This window comes from Petromyzon marinus, unplaced genomic scaffold (assembly GCF_048934315.1).
Source record: "Petromyzon marinus isolate PM22_M1 ecotype Great Lakes invasive population unplaced genomic scaffold, UKy_Petmar_22M1.pri1.0 PM_G_Scaffold_14, whole genome shotgun sequence".
Lineage (NCBI taxonomy): Eukaryota > Metazoa > Chordata > Hyperoartia > Petromyzontiformes > Petromyzontidae > Petromyzon > Petromyzon marinus.
The window spans coordinates 2,381,363-2,404,561 of record NW_027422695.1 but is presented as its reverse complement, the minus strand read 5'-3'; the positions used below and the strand labels follow the sequence as shown (position 1 = coordinate 2,404,561).

The window sequence follows — 23,199 nt, the reverse complement described above, 5'->3', positions numbered from 1 at the left end:
TTCCACCACCACCATCATCATCATCACGGTGGCTAGGTGATGTTAACTACCTCGCCTGGTATACAGCAGGAGGTCGTGGGTTCCACCATCATCATCATCATCACGGTGGCTAGGAGATGTTAACGTCTGAGCCTGGCAGTGATTAGGAAGCTTGGGGAATATTCAAATCTGTGCGAGGGGCTTAACGCTGCTCAAACGATGAGGATCTGCGAGATTACCTCATCCGATTTCAAAAGAGCGGATCACCTGTCAGACACACACACAGACATCACACACACACACACACAAGACACACACAGACATCACACACACACACAAGACACACACAGACATCACACACACAAGACACACACACAGACATCACACACACACACATCACACAAGACACACACAGACATCACACACACACAGACACACACAAGACACACACAGACATCACACACACAGCCATCACACACACACAATACACACACAGACATCACACACACACACAAAAGACTCACACAGACATCACACACACATCACACACACAGACATCACACGCACACAGCCATCACACACACACACAAGACACACACAGACATCACAAACACACAAGACACACACACACAAGACACACACACAGACATCACACACACAGACATCACACACACAAGACACACACACACACAGACATCACACAAGACACACACACATCACACACACATCATACACACAGACATCACACACACACAGACACACACAAGACACACACAGACATCACATACACACAGCCATCACACACACACACAAGACACACACAGACATCACACACACATCACACACACACAGACACACACAAGACACACACAGACATCACACACAGCCATCACACACACACACAAGACACACACAGACATCACACACACATCACAAAAGACTCACACAGACATCACACACACATCACACACACAAGACACACACAGACATCACACGCACACAGCCATCACACACACACACACAAGACACACACAGACATCACAAACACACAAGACACACACAGACATCACACACACAGACATCACACACACAGACATCACACACACAAGACACACACACACACATCACACAAGACACACACAGACATCACACACACATCATACACACAGACATCACACACACACAGACACACACAAGACACACACAGACATCACATACACACAGCCATCACACACAAGACACACACAGACATCACACACACATCACACACACACAGACACACACAAGACACACACAGACATCACACACACACAGCCATCACACACACACACGCACAAGACACACACAGACATCACACACACATCACACACACACAGACACACATAAGACACACACAGACATCACACACACACAGCCATCACACACACACACAAGACACACACAGACATCACACACACAACACACACAGACATCACACACACAAAGACATCACACACACACGACACACACAGACATCACACACAGACATCACACACACACACAGACATCACACACACACGACACACACACAGACATCACACACACACAGACATCACACACACATCACACAAGACACACACAGACATCACACAGACACACACAAGACACACACAGACATCACACACACAGCCATCACACACACACACAATACACACACAGACATCACACACACACACAAAAGACTCACACAGACATCACACACACATCACACACACAAGACACACACAGACATCACACGCACACAGCCATCACACACACAAGACACACACAGACATCACACGCACACAGCCATCACACACACAAGACACACACAGACATCATAAACACACAAGACACACACACAGACATCACACACACAGACATCACACACACAAGACACACAGACACACACACAGACATCACACAAGACACACACAGACATCACACACGCATCATACACACAGACATCACACACACACAGACACACACAAGACACACACAGACATCACATACACACAGCCATCACACACACACAAGACACACACAGACATCACACACACACAGCCATCACACACACACACACAAGACACACACAGACATCACACACACACAGACACACATAAGACACACACAGACATCACACACACACAGCCATCACACACACACACAAGACACACACAGACATCACACACACAACACACACACAAGACACACACAGACATCACACATACAAAGACATCACACACACACGACACACACACAGACATCACACACACAGACATCACACACACATCACACACACACAGACATCACACACACACAGACATCACACACACACAAGACACACACAGACATCACACACAAAGATCCCCCGTACAGCCTTAACAATCTGTAGGGGCAAGTGCTGTAAGAGAGTAGCAGCACCTATAAGGGCCGGCACTGTGGCACACAAGGGGGTGGGTGGCCAGTACCACGCCCGACCGCCTTTGTCTCCCCCAGTGGTGATGTTTACTACACACCACCACACCAGGTACTCATTTGAGGCTGAGTCGACCTAGGGGAGGCCCAGGACCGGTTCAGAGAATCGTAGCGCGGCGTAGCGCTAATCACTACACTACCGCTCCCCACATACACACACACAGACACACACACAGAGACACACACATCACACACAGAGACACACACACATCACACACAGAGACACACCCAGAGACACACACACAGAGACACACACATCACACACGGAGACACACACATCACACACAGAGACACACACAGAGACACACACACCACACACAGAGACACACACACAGAGACACACACAGAGACACACACGGAGACACACACACATCACACACAGAGACACACACCACACACAGAGACACACACACAGAGACACACACGTACACACACAGAGACACACACCACACACAGAGACACACACACGTACACACACGGACACACACGGAGACACACAGAGACATACACAGATACATACTCACATACACACAGATACACACACATACACACAGATACACATACACACACAGAGATAAATACACATACACACAGACACACAGATACACACACACACTATTACACTATTCAACTACAGACGAGAGACCTTCTGCAGTGATCTATCAGTGCAGGAGCGGAGCTGCTGTGAGGCGAGGCGCTTGGAGCTCTCTGATTGGTCCAAGCGGCGACTTGGAGCCAATCAGATTTGGTTCCTCCCTAGCCACGTGACGCGGGATTTTTTTTCCCGCCAAATTTTTGAGACTCCTCCTCGGCCAGGCGCCATTTTGAGAGTCGTGAGGTGCGGATTTGAATTTTTTTTATTTCGGAGCAGAAATTAACGACGATGACGACCCCCCAGGGGTGCGAGATCGCCTCTCGTGAGGGAAAACGTGAGGTAAAAAGTGGCCTCAAATGTCCAGCCCGTGATTCGCAGATAGTTTAAATATGCACTGTTGAATTTATGGGCAGTGTTGGGTCTATGGGCGCGGTACTGAGTCTATGGCCATTGACAAAATACAAACGATTTAATTTGTGAATAATAATGTAGCCTGGTTATTAAGTATGGTGAGTGTACTGACAGTCTATAATGTAGACTGTAGCCTGGTTATTAAGTATGGTGAGTGTACTGACAGTCTATAATGTAGACTGTAGCCTGGTTATTAAGTATGGTGAGTGTACTGACAGTCTATAATGTTGACTGTAGTAATGGTTATTAAGTATGGTGAGTTTACTGACAGTCTATAATGTTGACTGTAGTAATGGTTATTAAGTATGGTGAGTGTACTGACAGTCTATAATGTAGACTGTAGCCTGGTTCTTAAACTTGGTGAGTGTACTGACAGTCTATAATGTAGACTGTAGTAATGGTTATTAAGCTGAGTGAGTGTACTGACAGTCTATAATGTAGACTGTAGCCTGGTTATTAAGTATGGTGAGTCTACTGACAGTCTATAATGTAGACTGTAGTAATGGTTATTAAGTATGGTGAGTCTACTGACAGTCTATAATGTAGACTGTAGTAATGGTTATTAAGTATGGTGAGTGTAATGACAGTCTATAATGTAGACTGTAGTCTGGTTATTAAGTATGGTGAGTCTACTGACAGTCTATAATGTAGACTGTAGTAATGGTTATTAAGTATGGTGAGTGTAATGACAGTCTATAATGTAGACTGTAGTAATGGTTATTAAGTATGGTGAGTGTACTGACAGTCTATAATGTAGACTGTAGCCTGGTTGTTAAGTATGGTGAGTTTACTGACAGTCTATAATGTAGACTGTAGTAATGGTTATTAAGTATGGTGAGTGTACTACAGTCTATAATGTAGACTGTAGTAATGGTTATTAAGCATGGTGAGTGTACTGACAGTCTATAATGTTGACTGTAGTAATGGTTATTAAGTATGGTGAGTGTACTGACAGTCTATAATGTTGACTGTAGTAATGGTTATTAACCAGAGTGTACTGACAGTCTATAATGTAGACTGTAGTAATGGTTATTAAGTATGGTGAGTGTACTGACAGTCTATAATGTAGTCTGTAGCCTGGTTATTAAGTATGGTGAGTGTACTGACAGTCTATAAGGTAGACTGTAGTAATGGTTATTAAGTATGGTGAGTGTACTGACAGTCTATAATGTAGACTGTAGCCTGGTTATTAAGTATGGTGAGTGTACTGACAGTCTATAATGTAGACTGTAGTAATGGTTATTAATCTGAGTGAGTGTACTGACAGTCTATAATGTAGACTGTAGTAATGGTTATTAAGTATGGTGAGTGTACTGAGAGTCTATAATGTAGACTGTAGCCTGGTTATTAAGTATGGTGAGTGTACTGACAGTCTATAATGTAAACTGTAGCCTGGTTATTAAGTATGGTGAGTGTACTGAGAGTCTATAATGTAGACTGTAGTAATGGTTATTAATTCTGGGTGAGTGTACTGACAGTCTATAATGTAGACTGTAGTAATGGTTATTAAGCTGAGTGAGTTTACTGACAGTCTTTAATGTAGACTGTAGAAATGGTTATTAAGTATGGTGAGTGTACTGGCAGTCTATAATGTAGACTGTAGTAATGGTTATTAAGCTGAGTGAGTGTACTAGCAGTCTATAATGTAGACTGTAGCCTGGTTATTAAGCTGGGTGATTGTACTGACAGTCTATAATGTAGACTGTAGTAATGGTTATTAAGTATGGTGAGTGTACTGACAGTCTATAATGTAGACTGTAGTAATGGTTATTAAGTATGGTGAGTGTACTGACAGTCTATAATGTAGACTGTAGTAATGGTTATTAAGCTGAGTGAGTGTACTGACAGTCTATAATGTAGAATGTAGCCTGGTTATTAAGCTGAGTGAGTGTACTGAGAGTCTATAATGTAGACTGTAGCGGTACGTAGCTAACCGTGCTAATTGTGTTCTGGTTGCATTTTGCACAATTATAATCGTACAATATGGCACCAATCTTTAGCACGAATGTTCAGTTTTATCCTGAAAATTCATCTCTGACACTTTCAGTGAATACCTGAAATGATTTCCATTGAGAATGTCAATCTCTTGACGCGTAAGGGAAAAATATCCCGGTGGGTTATGACCACGCGATGCCATGCATTCACCAAGACAATGCAGTGAATGTGCTGGGGGAAAGTAAGCACATTAAGAGCAAATATCCTAAATAAATTTAAAATAAAACTTGACCATAACTTACTTTTTGGATTTTTCGGTGAAGTCACATAACGGCCAGCATGTTTTTTTTCCCTCCAAATGTTATTGTAATCTGTGCACATGACCTGATGAAACGAATAACCTTTTTTATTTAAATAACCCACGTGACAGATCCAACTCATCTCTTTTCTTCAACTATAAACTAGTTTTTCTATTTTATTGTACAAGGTAAGGCCCACTGAGCTATGTGGCGTTTTTTCACAAGCGACCTGGCCATCACGAATGAAAGCTCAACACAACGTGACTTCATCGTGTGGAAATGTATCGCAGTGAAATATTTTAAATGCGTGATGTTAATTCTAAATCTGGAGGGGGGGAAACCGGAGGAACCAGAAACAAATCCACGTGACCACGAGGCGAGAGACACACACACTCCAAATATACTACCAGCAGCTCCACTATCAACAACAACAAGCGCCATTCGCCACTCAGTGGTGGTGACGTCACCACGACGCTTGTGCCAGGCCATGTGCACCTTGAGGCCACGTGAAGTGTCGAACGCCCGCTGGCAGGAGGTCACGGGGCAGACCCAGATGCGACGGGTCGACTGACTGAGACGACTGGCTGATGCACCACCTGTGCCCCCTACTGGGCCAACTTGCTGTCCTCAACGGATGGCACCTCAGCCAGCCACTCACAGGGGGTGACTTCCTCCAATATTTGAGGCACCGCAGCCTCAGTAGGGTCATCCCCACTTTGTCCCACGTTGTTTTCCTGGCTGAGGGATTTCCACTTCCCCAGGACATCAGGAATGCTCAGAAAATCTGCAAACCTGTTCCTGGGGGTCGGATATTGGATCACCGTTCTTTCCCCTAATGACGGTAATAGGTGTGGCGCTGCAGGTTACTTTTTTGATGGAGTTAAATAGAGATTTGTGATCGCGGGCCACTGAGGCAGACTCCATCTCCTCAGCAACCCGTGACCACCACCCATCCTTGCAGCGCCTCACGGCTCCCCGAACCTCCGAGCGAAGGCTGCGGTAAGCCTCCTCATTCTCCGACGTGGGACGCTGTAGCCGATGAGAGTGGGCCTGTCGATTTTTCTCAGCCAGCTTGAACACCTCTTGTCAGCCAGGGTCTCTGGGGAGGTCTAGACCGTGTACCCAAAGCAGCCATTGCAACTACATGAGCTACAGTCCCAAACCTCGCCCATTTCCCCTCGACATCAAGAGGAGTGGGAGACAATGCCAATCCCAGCCGCAAGCGATGATGAAATTCTCGTTTGTAACTTTCATCAGCTAGCTGAGACCATGCCACTAAGGGTTTGAATGGGGTCCTGGGTGTACACCCACCACCGGAGTAGAAGAATTGCAGGTGCATCTTACAGATGACAAGTCGATGGTCAGTGGGCAGATCAGCTCCACGGTCGGTCCTGGTGTCAAGGACATGGGCTCGCATTCGCTGTTCCGTCACTATGTAGTCCAGCAGATGTTCTTGCTTGGACCCGGCATGCATCCATGATGTGGTGTGGATGCGCCAATGCCGGAACAGTGTGTTGGTAATTACAAGCCCATGGGCTGCACAAAAATTTAGCAGCCTCCTGCCGTTGTTATTGAGCTGATCTGCCCGATGCCTTCCAATTACTCCAGACCAGGTGCCAGCATCATGACCAACTCGGGCATTGAAGTCACCCAACAAGATGACTCTATCCCCAGGGACCACTTTAGCCAGCACCTGTGACAGGAGGTCATAGAAGGCATTTGACTCATTGGCCTTGCTTGCATCCCTCCACGGATGTTCGTCTTTGGTGGGGGCATAAGTTACCATGACCACCACTCCTCGCCTGTGGTTGATGGGAAGGCGAGCCCAAAGTAGCCTGGAGCTTACAGCTTCCCACACCTCATCACCACGCTCCCACAGCCCTTCATTCTTTTATTCAGAAAAAGAGCCACACCCTGTTGTTTGGCAGTCTCCTGCCCCGAGTAGAGGACTGTCCACCCCTCATGGTGGCAGGAGCCAGAGCCAGTCCACAGGACCTCCTTATTACCACAGAGATCCAGGCAGTACTGGTCCAGCTCTTGACAGAGGAGTGGCAGCCTCTCCTCCGCAGTGAGCATTCGAACATTCCACGTGGCCACACGTAGTGGCTTTTTGTTGTTTTTGGAGGAGCCCCGAGGGGAAGGATTCAGTCTCCTGGCTCCGCCAAATTGGGTTTGGTCAGGAGACGTCATAGACGCCTGTCCCCCCGGGGCCTCCGGCACAAGCTTATTTATAAAATATTGTGGTCGTGGTTTAGTGGTAATTAATCGGAGGTGGAGGGGTTACCAGCCCCTCACACCTGTCCAGAGCCCCCACTTAGCCACTGTGGTGGTTACAAACGCCATGAGGGGAAAGGCCAATCCAAATTGACCCTCCCCCCCGGCACTGCCCACGGCAGCGTTGCCCGTCCGGCACCACAAGGAGGTAGGGGGTTGTTTTGCCGGACACCACCACCATTACCACCACTACTACCACCAACACTACCACCACCATTACACCACCACTACTACCACCACCACTAGCACCATCACCACCACCACTTCCACCACTTCCACCATTACCACCACTACTACCATACACTACCATCACTACCACCACCACCATTACCACCACTACTACCAGCAACGCTACCACTACCATTACACCACCACTACTACCACCACCACTAGCACCATCACCACCACCACTTCTACCGCCACTTCCACCATTACCACCACCACCACCACCACTACTACCATACACTACCATCACTACCACCACCAATACCACCACCACCACTACTACCGTACACTACCATCACTACCACCACCATTACCAACATCACTACAATCACTGACCACCACCGCTACCACCAATACCACCACCACTACCAGGACGTTTGCGTGCTGAATGCTGGAATCTGATCCCGCGTCTCCTCCCTCTCCTCCGGCCCTCCCCCTTCACCAGCAGCCTCCCAGACGGCCTCCCCCGGCCCGGGCCCCGGCCCCGGCCACGGCCACGGCCGCCCCCTCTGCGAGGGCTCGCTCCTCCTGGCCCATCCGGGTGCCCAAGCGCTCTGCGGATGACGCCGGAGGAGGAGGAGGAGCCGAGTCCCACGCGGCGCCCTTCAAGGTCGCTCGCCCGCTCCACGACGACGATGCCGGGGGGCCGGGGCCTGCGCCGGGGCCTCCCCGCCGCGACCGTCGTCTTCGTCGCCCCGTGACGCTCCGGGCTCTCGAGGGGGGGCGCCGCCGCCGGGAGACTCCGGCGGCGGCGCCCCCCCAGGAGAGCTCCCACGGCGGCGGCGGCGGCGGCGGCGGCGCCCGGACGACGCCGACACCGGGAATCGGCCCGAGGGTCGCCCCGGAGCGCGGAGATGGCGGCGGAGAGTCGGGGCCGGCGCTCGGTGCCGACGAGGTGGCGGGCAAGGAGGAGGCGGAGGAGGCGGAGAGATGCAGGGAGGCCGCGGTTGAACCGCGTGCGGCGTGGAAGAGACACTTCGACTTTTGGTGGCAGGGCGTGGGCAGGAGGGCGAGCAGCAGGAGGGGCGGAGGAGGAGGAGGCGGAGCGAGAGGAGGAGGAGGGGAAGAGGAGGCCGAGGCGGTGATGAAGGCGGAGGAGGAAGAGGAAGAGGAGGAGGTTTTGGCCGGGCGGTCGCCGCTAAGCAAGCGGCGGGAGGTGGCGGCGGCGGCGGATTGCCCGGCGGGACCGAATCCCGATCCCTGCCCGGGCTCCTCTACCTGCCGCGCTCCTCCGCCTCCTCCGCCTCCTCCGTCTCCTCCGTCGCCGCCGGCTCCTCTTCCGCTGCCGCCGTCGCCGCCACCGGCGCCGGCGGTCGCGGGCAAGCGGCGCTCGGCCCCGCGTGGGGCGACGTTCCACTTCTCCTCGCTGATGACGCGGCCGCTGGCTGAGCCGCCGCCGCCCACTGAGAGGCGCCGGGGTCGCGCCCTGGAGAAGCAGCGGCAGCGACGGAAACAAATTCAGCAACAATACCGGCAGCAGAGAGCGTCGCCGTCGTCGTCCAGCTGTTGGTCGTTCTCGCACGCATCGTCGTCGTCGTCTTCATCATCGTCATCGCCGGAGGAGGTGGTGGAGGGGGACGAGGCGAAGGAGCGGAGGGACGACAAGGAGGAGGAGGTGGTGGTGGAGGGTGACGAGGTGAAGGAGCGGAGGGACGATGAGGAGGAGGAGGGGGAGGTGGTGGTGGAGGATGGCGAGGTGAAGGAGCGGAGGGACGAGGAGAAGGTGGTGGTGGGTGACGAGGTGAAGGAGCGGAGGGGCAAGGAGGAGGGGGAGGTGGTGGTGGAGGGTGACGAGGCGAAGGAGCGGAGGGGCGAGGAGGAGGAGGTGGTGGAGTCTACGGGGGGCGTCCGCAGGCTGCTGCTGAAGTTTTGCGCCAGCCGCCTGCAGCCGAGCGTCGACAACGCAGGAGACGATGGGGAGGTGGCGGACAACGAGTAGGAGGAGAACGAGGAGGAGGAGAGGAAGACGAGGAGGAGGAGGAAGAAGAAGAGGAGGAGGGGACTACGGAGATCACGCAGTGCAGCCGATGATGGCGACTGCAAGTCGGGCGACGAGGTGGAGGAGGAGAGGGTGGCGAGTCTCAAGAGGGTGGAGGAGTGCCGTATTCTCAAGCAGATAGACGACATCATGGCTGAGATACCCCAGCTGGAGGGGAGATGCAGGGTGAGGAGGAGGAGATGAGGTGTAGGGTGGTGAGGAGGGGCTGGGTGGTGAGGTGTAGGGTGGTGAGGAGGGGCTGGGTGGTCAGATGTAGGGTGGTGAGGAGGGGCTGGGTGGTGAGGTGTAGAGTGGTGAGGAGGGGCTGGGTGGTGAGGTGTAGGGTGGTGAGGAGGGGCTGGGTGGTGAGGTGTAGGGTGGAGAGGAGGAGGGTGAGGAGACTCCAGGGCAGCGGGTGAGGGCGTTGGGAGTGGCTCACTCAGTCACTCACTCACTCAGTCACTCACTCAGTCACTCACTCAGACACTCACTCAGACACTCACTCAGACACTCAGTCACTCACTCAGTCACTCACTCGCTCACTCAGTCACTCACTCAGACACTCACGCAGTCACTCACTCGCTCACTCGAACACTCAGTCACTCACTCAGTCACTCACTCAGTCACTCACTCAGACACTCACTCAGTCACTCAGTCACTCACTCAGACACTTACTTAGACACTCACTCAGACAGTCACTCACTCAGTCACTCACTCAGACACTCAGTCACTCACTCAGTCACTCACTCAGACACTCAGTCACTCACTCAGACACTCAGTCACTCACTTAGTCACTCACTCAGACACTCACTCAGACACTCAGTCACTCACTCAGTCACTCACTCAGACACTTACTCAGACAGTCACTCACTCAGTCACTCACTCAGACACTCACTCAGACACTCAGTCACTCAGACACGTACTCAGACACTCAATCACTCACTCAGTCACTCACTCAGACACTCAGACACTCACTCAGACACTCAGTCACTCACTCAGTCACTCACTCAGACACTCACTCAGACACTCACTCAGACACTCAGTCACTCACTCAGTCACTCACTCAGTCACTCACTCAGACACTCACTCAGTCACTCACTCAGTCACTGACTCAGACACTTACTTAGACACTCACTCAGACAGTCACTCACTCAGTCACTCACTCAGACACTCAGTCACTCACTCAGACACTCAGTCACTCACTCAGTCACTCACTCACTCAGACAGTCACTCAGTCACTCACTCAGACAATCAGTCACTCAGACACACACTGACACACTGACACACACACACTGACACACACACTAACACACACACACTCAGACACACACTGACACACACACTGACAAAGCAAAAAACCAAGATCCCCCGTATAGCCTTAACAGACAGTAGGGGCAAGTGCTGTTAGCGAGCACCTACACACACTGACAACAACAACCGCCATTCGCCACTAAGTGGCGGTGATGTCACCACGACGCTTGTGCCAGGCTATGTGCACCCTGAGGCCACGTGAAGTGTCGAACGCCCGCTGGCAGGAGGTCACGGGGCAGACCCAGGTGCCACAGGTCGACTGACTGAGATGACTGGCTGATGCACCACCTGTGCCCCCTACTGTGGCAACCTGCTGTGCTTTAGCCACCCGGCGCTCCGCTCGTTGTTCTGAGCGTCGCTCCTCCGCCCTCCGTTGTTGTTGGAGGGCGACTGCCTCCAACTGCCCAGTAGCATCCTTCACGAGCCTCCTCCACAGAGGCCGATCTTGACACCGCTGGTACCAGTCATCGGCAAGTCCACTCAGCTCCACGTCCTCCTGTACCACATCACTCCATCTCTTCTCTAGCCCGTGCCGCGCCCGCTTAGCCCCCTCAATCCGGCCAAACAAAAGCTGTTTCGGCATGCGGTGGCTGGGCATGCGGGCTACATGACCCAGCCATCGCAGCCTTGCCTGCCGGAGGAGCTCACCGATGGGACCCTGCCCAGATCTTTCAAGGATTTGTGAGCTCCTCACACAATCCAGTCTGGTTAAACCCAGGATGGATCGTAGGCAGGCCAGCCTAAATGTTTCTAACCGGCGAAGATGTTCCATTAGGGGGGTCCACGTTTCGCAAGCGTAGAGAAGGGAGGGAATGACCATGGCCGAGAAGACCTGAAGCTTAGTGCGGAGCGACAGAACAGGTAGCTTCCACACAGCGTTACTCAACCGATGAAAAGATATTGCCGCTCGACTGATTCGGAGTGAGACCTCTGCTGTAAAACTAGAGCCAGTCATAAGCACACTGCCCAGGTATGGGAAACTCTCCACTCTCTCCACAACTGCCCCATCACCGATTGGGAGCTGTGGGGGTGGAGTGTCCGATGGTACAAAATACCCAGGCAGGTGCTTAGTTTTGGTGGGGCTGATGGTAAGGCCCCACCTCTTAGTGGCACGCTCCAGCCTCAGCAGCAGCGTCTCCAACTCCTCCTCTGACTGAGCAGCTATTCCCAAATCATCAGCATACATAACGTGGTTGAGCAATAGGGAGCCATCCCTTGACCGCACCCGGGCATCAATTAGCCTCCCATTATATCTGTACCATATGGAGATTCCCCCGGTACAGCTATTGAAGGCTTCACGAACTACGTGGTCAAAATAGATGTTAAATAATGTGGGAGCCAGAGGACATCCCTGTCGCACCCCAAGGTGTACAGGGAATGGCTCTGACTCCCGGCCACGTAGTTTTACCCGGGCCCGCTCACCATCATGAAGGTCCTTAATGATCATGAGCAGAGGGTCAGGTACTCCAAAAGCACGAAGAACGACCCAGAGCCCAGGCCTACTGATAGTATCATAGGCCTTGACCAGGTCAATAAAGCAGAGATGTAGGTCTTGTTGGAATTCCCTACACCTCTGCTGTAGCAGACGGACAGAAAATATGGCATCTGTGCAGGACCGCCCTTTCCTGAAACCGCATTGGGGCTCTGCAAGCCTCTCCTCAGCGTGCCTGGCAAGGCGATGCTGAATAATCCTTGCCAGGACCTTTCCCGGCACACTGAGGAGTGAGATGCCCCTGTAGTTGTTACAGTCTGTGCGGTCCCCCTTCTTAAAAAGGGGGACCACCAGGGCATCCTTCCAATCCTGCGGAACCCGTCCAGTGGTCCAGACTGTAGTTATGTCATATAGGGCAGTCTGTGCACAAACGCCACTCTCCCTCAGCATTTCGCTTGGGAGATCATCTCTGCCAGCTGCCTTACCTGGTCTCAGACTCCGGATCGCCTTCAATACTTCCTCAGCAGATGGCACCTCAGCCAGCCACTCACAGGGGGTGACTTCTTCCAATATTTGAGGCACCGCAGCCTCAGCAGGGTCATCCTCACTTTGTGCCACGATGTTTTCCTGGCTGAGGGATTTTCCCTCCCCCAGGACCTCACAGAAATGCTCAGCAAATCTGTGAACCTGTTCCTGGGGGTCGGAGATTGGATCACCGTTTTTTCCCCTAATGATGGTAATAGGTGTGGCGCTGCAGGTTACTTTTTTGATGGAGTTAAATAGAGATTTGTGATCACGGGCCACTGAGGCAGACTCCATCTCCTCAGCAACCCGCGACCACCACCCATCCTTGCAGCGCCTCACGGCTCTCCGAACCTCCGAGCGAAGGCTGCGGTAAGCCTCCTCATTCTCTGACGTGGGATTCTGTAGCCGATGACAGTGGGCCTGTCGCTTTTTCTCAACCATCCTGAACACCTCCTCTGTCAGCCAGGGTCTCTGGGGAGGTCTGGACTGCGTACCAAAAGCAGCCATTGCAGCTGCATGAGTCACAGTCCTAAACCTCGCCCATTTACCCTCGACATCAGGAGGAGTCGGGGACGATGCCAATCCCAGCCGCAAGCGATGATGAAATTCTCGCTTGCAACTTTCATCAGATAACTGAGACCAGGCCACTTTATGTTGGAATGGGGTCCTGGGTGTACACCCACCACCGGAGTGGAGGAATGGCAGGCGCATCTTACAGATGACTAGTCGATGGTCAGAGGGCAGATCAGCTCCACGGTAGGTCCTGGTGTCAAGGACATGGGCTCGCATTCGCTGGTCCGTCACTATGTAGTCCAGCAGATGTTCTTGCTTGGACCCGGCATGCATCCATGATGTTGTGTGGATGCGCCGATGCCGGAACAGCGTGTTGGTAATTACAAGCCCATGGGCTGCACAAAAATCTAGCAGCCTCCTACCGTTGTTATTGAGCTGATCTGGCCCATGCCCTCCAATCACTCCAGACCAGGTGCCAGTATCTATGACCAACTCGGGCATTGAAGTCACCCAACATGATGACTCTATCCCGAGGGGCCACTTTAGCCAGCACCTGTGACAGGAGGTCATAGAAGGCATCTGACTCATCGGCTTTGCCTGCATCCCTCCACGGATGTTCATCTTCGGTGGGGGCATAAGTAACCACGACCACCATTCCTCGCCTCCGGTTGATGGGAAGGCGAGCCCAAAGTAGCCTGGGGCTTACAGCTTCCCACACCTCACCGCCACGCTCCCACGCCGCCTTCATTCTTTTGTTCAAAAGAAGACCCACACCCTGTTGTTTGGCAGTCTGCTGCCCCGAGTAGAGGACTGTCCACCCCTCATGGTGGCAGGAGCCAGAGCCGGTCCACCGGACCTCCTGAATGCCGCATAGATCCAGGCGGTACCGGTCCAGCTCCCGACAGAGGAGTGGCAGCCTCTCCTCTGCAGTGAGCGTTCGAACATTCCACGTGGCCACCCGTAGTGGCTTTTCATTGTTTCTGGAGTAGCCCCGAGGGTAGGTATTCAATCTCCTGGCTCCGCCAATTGGGGTTTGGCCAGGAGACGTCATAGACGCCTGGCCCCCCGGGGCCTCCGGCACAAGCTTATTAGTTACATATTTCAGTTTAATTCGTGGTTTCGTGGTAATTAATTGAAGGTGGAGGGGTTACCAGCCCCTCGCACCCATCCAGAGCCCCCGTTTAGCCCCTGTGGTGGACACATATGCCATGAGGGGAGAAGCCAATCAAAATTGGATCTCCCCCCACAGCACTGTCCACGACAGAGTTGCCCGTCCGGCACCGCGAGGAGGTAGGGGGTTGTTTTGCCGGACACACACTGACACACACACTGACACACCATGATACACACACTGACTGGAGGAGGTGGAGCGTGGTCAACACATCTACGCCTGAAACATTTTAGAAAGAAGCGGAGAACACGGAACAACCCACCTGTTGTCCATTTCGATTTCCGTGTTGCCTCTAATCTTCAGTCTTGCTGTGTATCCACCGTCTGCTGGAGCTCACCTTCTATAGCGAAGATATCCATCATCTCCAGTTTGTGTGTCTTTAATAAATTGTCTCGAATATTTCTTGCTGCTCTCTATGTCCTTCATACATGCTGCTGCATTGACATTAAGGTTTCCGCATGGTCCATGAATCATATTTGCGGTCACTACTGCAAACAGATTTTGGGTCTTCCTCTGGATTTGGAAACTCGGCAGATATAACATCGATTTGGATTGCATGATTTTTTTCTTTCAGCCAGATTAAAATATGAGCGTGGGGAAGTCATCTACATCATTAGACCACCTTTGGCGGTACCAAAATTAAGAACGGAAATGGTTTAAAACATCTTTCCAATGGTTACTAAGCCAGAATCCATCTTCTTGGTTGAAATTGTCTCTGTGCTTGTATATGTGAATGGCCTCATGAACAAATCTCTCATGGTGGCCGGTTGGTTTGCAAAGAACCTCCGTCTTGGAGAAGTCAATGTCATGTGAGCCCACTGAATTATAACAGTGATCTGCCACGGCAGAGGAGTTCGTTCTACCGTGTTTCAAGTCTGCTTTATGTTCGCGGATGCGGTCCGAGATATGTCGTTTGGTTTCTCCAATGTAGCTACTACCACAGAGGCACTTTAGTTTGTAAACGCCCGGGTACTGTATGTCTGGAACAGCATCTTTTACAGATGGAATCAGATCACTTATTTTATGTACTGTGTTGCATCGGACCTGGATCTTGTGTTTATTCAGGATTTTGGAGATCTTTTTAGTGACCCCTGCAATGTAGGATAAGGTGATGGTTTTGAGTGGATCCACAAGAGGATCCTTCATGACTGGAGTGATGGCTTTGCGGATTGTGTAGTCGGAGTAACCATTAGCCCTGAGAGGCTGAGAGCCTGGTGTACGTGCTAAAGTTGAGGGTAAGAATCCACCCATTTTTTCGCCATATAGCATTGTGATATATAACGACTTATTGTTGGTAGCTTAGCTGATTGGAGAATATATAGAGTTTATTGATAACATTGAGGTAATTTATATTTTAGTTTTTTATTGGTTCACTATATAATATTCATTATATAGTGTAGTGTATACCCAGTTACTGTGAATAGCTCAGATGTGTAGGCTTTGACTTCAAGATAGCCATTTCTGTGACCAGTCACAAGCTAATCACTCAGCTATTTCAATGCTAAATTCTCCTAGTTATTTAAATGTTAAATTCTCCTGTTTGATTTGTAATAGGTGCCTCTGTGAATGTGTATGCTCTGACTTTAACATAGCCATTTCTGTGACCAGTCACAAGCTAATCACTCAGCCGTTTCAATGCTAAATTCCAAGCTAATTCCTTTGTCAAGGCGCTTTGTTTCTTCTCACACAGCTTAAAGGTCGCGATCTGAGCTTGGCTTTGTTCGCTCCAGCGCTGTCCTCCAGACAGTCTCGTCCCTTCACCTGATGAAGGCCGCTTGTGTTGTGGCCGAAACGTCGTGAGGATTTTTTGTGTTATTTTATCAATTTATTATTTTATTCTCATTCTACGTGACATTACCGAAAGAACCAAAGAAGATATCCTGGATCGTTTTAGTGAACGCTACAACAACAATACTCATTTCTATACAACGTCTGCCTCACGTGATTACTCTGTGTGGTTCATAAGGTGGCGCGTGTGCTGCTTTGATGATGGCAATTCAACCCCCGACCCACCACCCTCCCCAACAACTCGCTCCAACCATTCTGTGGTCATGATTTGGGACTGTGATTCTATTTGCAAGTAAGCTTACATTCTAACAATGAGGGTTGAAAGCATTAAGCATTAGCTCTGTCTGCATGTCTGCTCTGTTGTAAAGATGATCCAATATGAACACAATTGTAGTACAACAGCTCACGTTGCTATTAGGGACCTAACAATGTTGAAAACTGGCCAAAATTGATTAAACGGCCCACTCATGGTCCAGAGCAGAACTCGGTACCACCTAAGGTAGCAAAACTTCAGTCGCACCCATTTATTTGGATGGAAAATGAAAGTAAATTACTTGATAGTCTCACTCATTGCATTTGTTTATCACTGGCCACATAGAGAAATTGAAACTGCTCAATGTAGGCCACCTCACGTGGTACCGACAAAGGAGACACCTCATGGGCTATGAAAAAATAAGAATAGGTTGTATCCTTTCTGGCAATAAAACAGATCTTAAGATTCATTGAAGAAGGTTTCTGTTTGGTGTTTGAACATCTAAACACCCGTTTTATTGCCAAAAAAGGATCAAATCTATTCTTATTTTGTCATACTTTGAAACCGGCAAAACAGTCTCATTTTGAAGCGTCTCATGGACTATTGGATGGGGAGAAAAAAACCGGCGCTAAAAGTCAGCGCCGACCTCTCCTGTCGTGCCCAGTGACGTCATCACGGGCGAAGTTCACCGCGCGAAGTCATACGCCGCTCAAAACGCAAAATCATCGCTCGGTGAACATTTCCGAGGACAAACAAACGCATGCCGGGAACCGTGTGAGTTTGTGTTTCTTGTTTCCTCTGCGCAATGTGGGGGAGGGCTTCATCCAGCAGTGGATTGACAAAAGTGCTGTATGCATACTGCACAGGCTACGCTAACGTCACATTTAGGCCCACGGACCGAACAAACGCGTCTCTCCTTCTCCATCCGTCTCCACTCTCTCTCTTCCTCTCTCTACTGCTGGCCTGTAGGTTTGGGCCGAGCGAGTTCCTGCCGGGGATTTGGCTTTTCAGGAGCTGATTCCCCCCGTGGCTTTGTCGGCACGAGGCGACCGCGTGGAGTGTCAAGGGCTCCACCGGGCCCCAAGGGGCTGCCCCAGCACCACCGTAGTAGCCAAACCATCGGCGCTCGGCATGGCCTGTATGAAGGTCCTGCCGGACCTCATGTTGCGCACGGGGTACAACATCGTCCAGGAGAACGGACAGAGGAAGTTCGGACCGCCGCCCGACTGGCAGGGACTCCCTCCCGCCCATGGCTGCGAGGTGTTTCTGGGGAGGATCCCGCGCGACCTCTACGAGGACGAGCTGGTGCCCGTGCTGGTGACGGTGGGGAAGCTCTACCAGCTCCGCCTCATGATGGATTATAGCGGAGAGACCCGCGGCTATGCGTTCGCTACCTACGCGACGCTCGCCCAAGCCACGGATGCCGTCAAGAAACTCGACAAGGTAGAGATCCGTCCCGGACGCCGCATTGCAGTCTGCATCAGCGTGGACAATCGCCGCCTCTTCATTGGGGGGCTGCCAAAGGACAAGAAGCGAGCGGAGGTGATGATGGCGATGAGCGGTGCCACGGAGGGCGTGGTGGACGTCAAGATGAGCGTCTGTTACTGGGACAAAACCCTCAACCGAGGCTACACGTTCATCGAGTACGAGAGCCATCGCGCGGCCGCCATGGCCCGGAAGAAGCTCCTTCGAATTGACTTCCTGCCGTGGGGCCGGACCATCAAGGTGGACTGGGCCATCCTGGAACGGGCGGCCGCGGCCGCGGCGGCGGCGGCAGAAGACGAGGAGGAGACGGAGCCGGCGGTGCCAGACCTACTGCAGCCGGAGTGCACGGCCACCGGCAAGGCCGCCCACAGCCTGTTTGGGGGCTGGGGGGCACGCACGTGGCTGTGGTGGGTACCTCTCCACCCGCGGCCCATGCCCATTGCTCTCGAGGCGCTGCCGGAGGCGGCCATGCTGTCGTGGCAGGCGCGGCTGCGGATGCTGTGCCGGACCACCGGTGTCAGCTACCCGACCTTCGAGCTGCACGCTCACTCGGGGCCCGGGATACCCACGGGCCTCCTCTATAAGGTGTCGATTCCCGGGGTGGGAGAAGGCGCCGGCATCTTCTCCGCATTTCTGAGCTCCAGCGAGGAGGGATCACGGGAGGTGGCGTGTCAGCTCGCCTACAACATCCTCAGCGATGCGAATCCTCTGAGAATGCGCCCAGCCCCCGCCGCGACACCGCCTCCCAGCCGTCTCTCCCAGGACCTCTCGGCGTAACCCGGCTCCTTCCCCGTGACCCAGCAGGTGATCGCCACGTGCTGTACCTGCTCCAAAAACGACATGTACCCGTAGCGACATGCGTCCATTGCAGCGGCGTTCGTCAGACCGCTGACGATGTTCTACCCACGAGCCCTCACTTAGCCTTCGCTCTGAACCTCACGTCCGTTGCGGCGTTCAAACTGCAAATTATCCGGCCGCTCACTCTCCACGTTCCCGCACGCTCTCCACTCAGCCATCCGCCCCCTTTCCTTTTTCCCTCGTGGGGGGGGGGGGGGACCACCCCTGACTTCATTTGACTCGTCGCCCCGTACGCGTCCTCATTCGCTCCTTCTCACCGGACCATGCGCCGCTACCTCGCTCGCTATGCACGTCTCACCAAATGACTCTCCACGTTACGTCTCGTCACTGTGCCGGCTCTTCTTGGCCACGATTCCGGCTGGCGGCGTGACGGCGATGGAGAGAGATGCCGGCGAACGGCGACACGCCAGGACCCGGGACCCCACGCACGAGGCCCGAGCTCCGGGTCCGCTCCCCCTTATATCCCCCCCAGGCGTGGCTAGGCCCCGCCTCCGGCCACGCCCTCTCGTGGAACCTTCGAGCAGGTGACCGGAGTAACTCGGCTAGCCCCACCTGTTGCCTTTGCCCCAGATACGCCTCCTTCCCTGATTGGTTGTTACCTCTGTGGCCGTACCCGTGAAGCCCTTGCCAGGCCAGCGGGTGTCACCCTGTCATGTCAGCAGGTGTCACCCTGTCATGTCAGCAGGTGTCACCCTGTGATGTCAGCAGGTGTCACCTTGTCATGTCAGCAGGTATCACCCTGTCATGTCAGCAGGTGTCACCCTGTCATGTCAGCAGGTGTCACCCTGTCATGTCAGCAGGTGTCACCCTGTCAAGTCAGCAGGTGTCACCCTGTGATGTCAGCAGGTGTCACCCTGTCATGTCAGCAGGTGTCACCCTGTGATGTCAGCAGGTGTCACCCTGTCATGTCACCAGGTGTCACCCTGTCATGTCAGCAGGTGTCACCCTGTCAAGTCAGCAGGTGTCACCCTGTGATGTCAGCAGGTGTCACCCTGTCATGTCAGCAGGTGTCACCCTGTGATGTCAGCAGGTGTCACCCTGTGATGTCAGCAGGTGTCACCCTGTGATGTCAGCAGGTGTCACCAGGTGATGTCAGCAGGTGTCACCCTGTCATTACACTTCAATGAAAACCGACAACAGAATCCTTGAAGAAAAAAACTCATTCAGGTGTTTGACATGTCGACGCCATTTCGTTTTGAAAATGTACGGGAGAAAAATATATTTTTTTCACGTCGCATTCTGATGTCAGAACATTTGATTGTTTATCAAATTGAAAAACCCCTGAACAACTTTGCTGCACACGGATATGTCCGTGCACCGCCTCGTTTCCACGGCCTCTATCCCGGTGCCATCTGTATTTCAGTTCTGTTCCTTCACCTGAAGAAGGCTACTTGCGTTGTGGCCGAAACGTCGTGATTTTTGTTGTTTTATCTTTTTACTTACGTGGTGACTTTAGCGAATAGAACCAAAGAGTACACATAGAGCTGTTAAGAGTTTGATGTTTTATTGATTTTCAGTTTAGATGTTTTTTTCCGGTAATGTTTCTGTTGTTTATGTTTCAGTGGAAATAAAGTCCTAAAAAGTCTCTCTCCACTCTCTCTCTCTCTCCACTCTCTCTCTCCACTCTCTCTCCACTCTCTACTCTCTCTCTCCACTCTCTCTCCACTATCCCTCTCTCTCCACTCTCTCCACTCTCTCTCTCCACTCTCTCTCCACTCTCTCTCTCCACTCTCTCTCTCTCCACTCTCTCTCCACTCTCCACTCTCTCTCTCTCCACTCTCTCTCTCCACTCTCTCTCTCCACACTCTCTCTCTCTCCACTCTCTCCACTCTCTCTCCACTCTCTCCACTCTCTCTCTCCACTCTCTCTCTCCACTCTCTCTCTCTCCACACTCTCTCTCTCCACTCTCTCTCTCCACTCTCTCCACTCTCTCTCCATTCTCTCTCTCCACTCTCTCTCTCTCCACTCTCTCTCTCCACTCTCTCTCTCCACACTCTCTCTCTCTCCACTCTCTCTCCACTCTCTCTCTCCAACCTCTCTCTCTCCACTCTCTCTCTCCACTCTCTCTCTCCACTCTCTCTCCACACTCTCTCTCTCTCTCTCCACTCTCTCTCTCTCTCCACTCTCTCTCTCCAACCTCTCTCTCTCTCCACTCTCTCTCTCTCTCTCCACTCTCTCTCTCTCCACTCGCTCTCCACTCTCTCTCTCTCCACTCTCTCTCTACTCTCTCTCTCTCTCCACTCTCTCGGCCGAGTCTCTGCCACTTGTGGTTCTGAGTGTCGCACGCTTGGGATCCTTCTCGCCCTCCTCTGCGGTTCTGTGTGTGACCGATGACGTGTGTGGAGAGCTGAAGGGTAGCGGTCAGCGCTACGCTGCCCCACGATCCTGGCGACCCAAGTTCGATTCCCACTCACGTCCAACACCGGTGACGATTATCTGAACCGGTCCAGGGCCTCCCTTAGGTCGACTCCGCCTCAAATGAGTACCTGGTGCGGTGTGTAAACATCGCCACTGGGGAGACAAAGGCGGTCGGGCGTGGCGTTGGCCACCCACCCCCTCGTGTGCCATGCCGGCCTTCATAGGTGCTGCTCGCTAACCGCACTTGCCCCTACAGTCTGTTAAGGCTACACGGGGGATCTTTGTCTGTGTGCGGCACGGTGAGTGTGTGTAGCGAGTGTCTCTGCTGGGCGTATCAGAAGGCAACGAAAATAAGGACAACTTGGTAGTCACACAGACACAGTGACACACACGTGCAGAGACACACACACACATGCAGAGACACATAGACATACACACGCAGAGACAGACACACACATGCAGAGACACATAGACATACACACACAGAGACAGACACACATACGCAGAGACAGACACACACATGCAGAGACACAGACATACACACGCAGAGACAGACACATACGCAGAGACACATAGACACACACACGCAGAGACAGACACACATGCAGAGACATATAGACACACACGCGCAGAGACAGACACACATGCAGAGACACAGACATACACACGCAGAGACAGACACATACGCAGAGACACAGACACACACACGCAGAGACAGACACACATGCAGAGACACATAGACATACATAAGCAGAGACAGACACACACACAGAGACACATAGACACACACACGCAGAGACAGACACACACACGCAGAGACAGACACACGCAGACACACACGCAGAGACACAGACACCCGCAGACACATAAACACACACGCAGACACATAGACACACACACGCAGACACATAGACACACATGCAGAAACAGACACACAGACACACACAGACACACACGTAAAGACAGACACACATAGACACGCACGCAGAGACACAAAAACACGCAGAGGCACATAGACACACACGCACACACCGATACAGACACACACACAGACACATGCAGAGACACAGACACACACCGATACAGACACACAGTCACACACAACAACAACAACCGCCATTCGCCACTAAGTGGCGGTGACGTCACCATGACCCTTGTGCCAGGCCATGTGCACCTTGAGGCCACGTGAAGTGTCGAACGCCCGTGGGCAGGAGGTCACGGGGCAGACCCAGGTGCCACGTGTCGACTGACTAAGATGCCTGAGATGACTGGCTGGTGCACCACCTGTGCCCCCTACTGTGCCAATCTGCTGT

The 23,199-nt window shown here is 52.1% G+C and overlaps 1 protein-coding gene across 1 annotated transcript in view; it reads right to left on the bottom strand.

Annotated features, from left to right (window-relative positions):
* The window catches only part of LOC116937257 (mutS protein homolog 4-like), a 31,084-nt gene extending 29,233 nt beyond the window's left edge, over nucleotides 1-1,851 (bottom strand). Inside the window, exon 1 of the mRNA XM_076059954.1 lies at nucleotides 219-1,851. Within this exon, the coding sequence (XP_075916069.1) occupies nucleotides 219-223 (5 nt within the window). The 5' untranslated portion in view covers nucleotides 224-1,851. The remainder of the gene's footprint in view (nucleotides 1-218) is intronic.
* Between the last annotated feature and the right edge of the window lie 21,348 nt (nucleotides 1,852-23,199).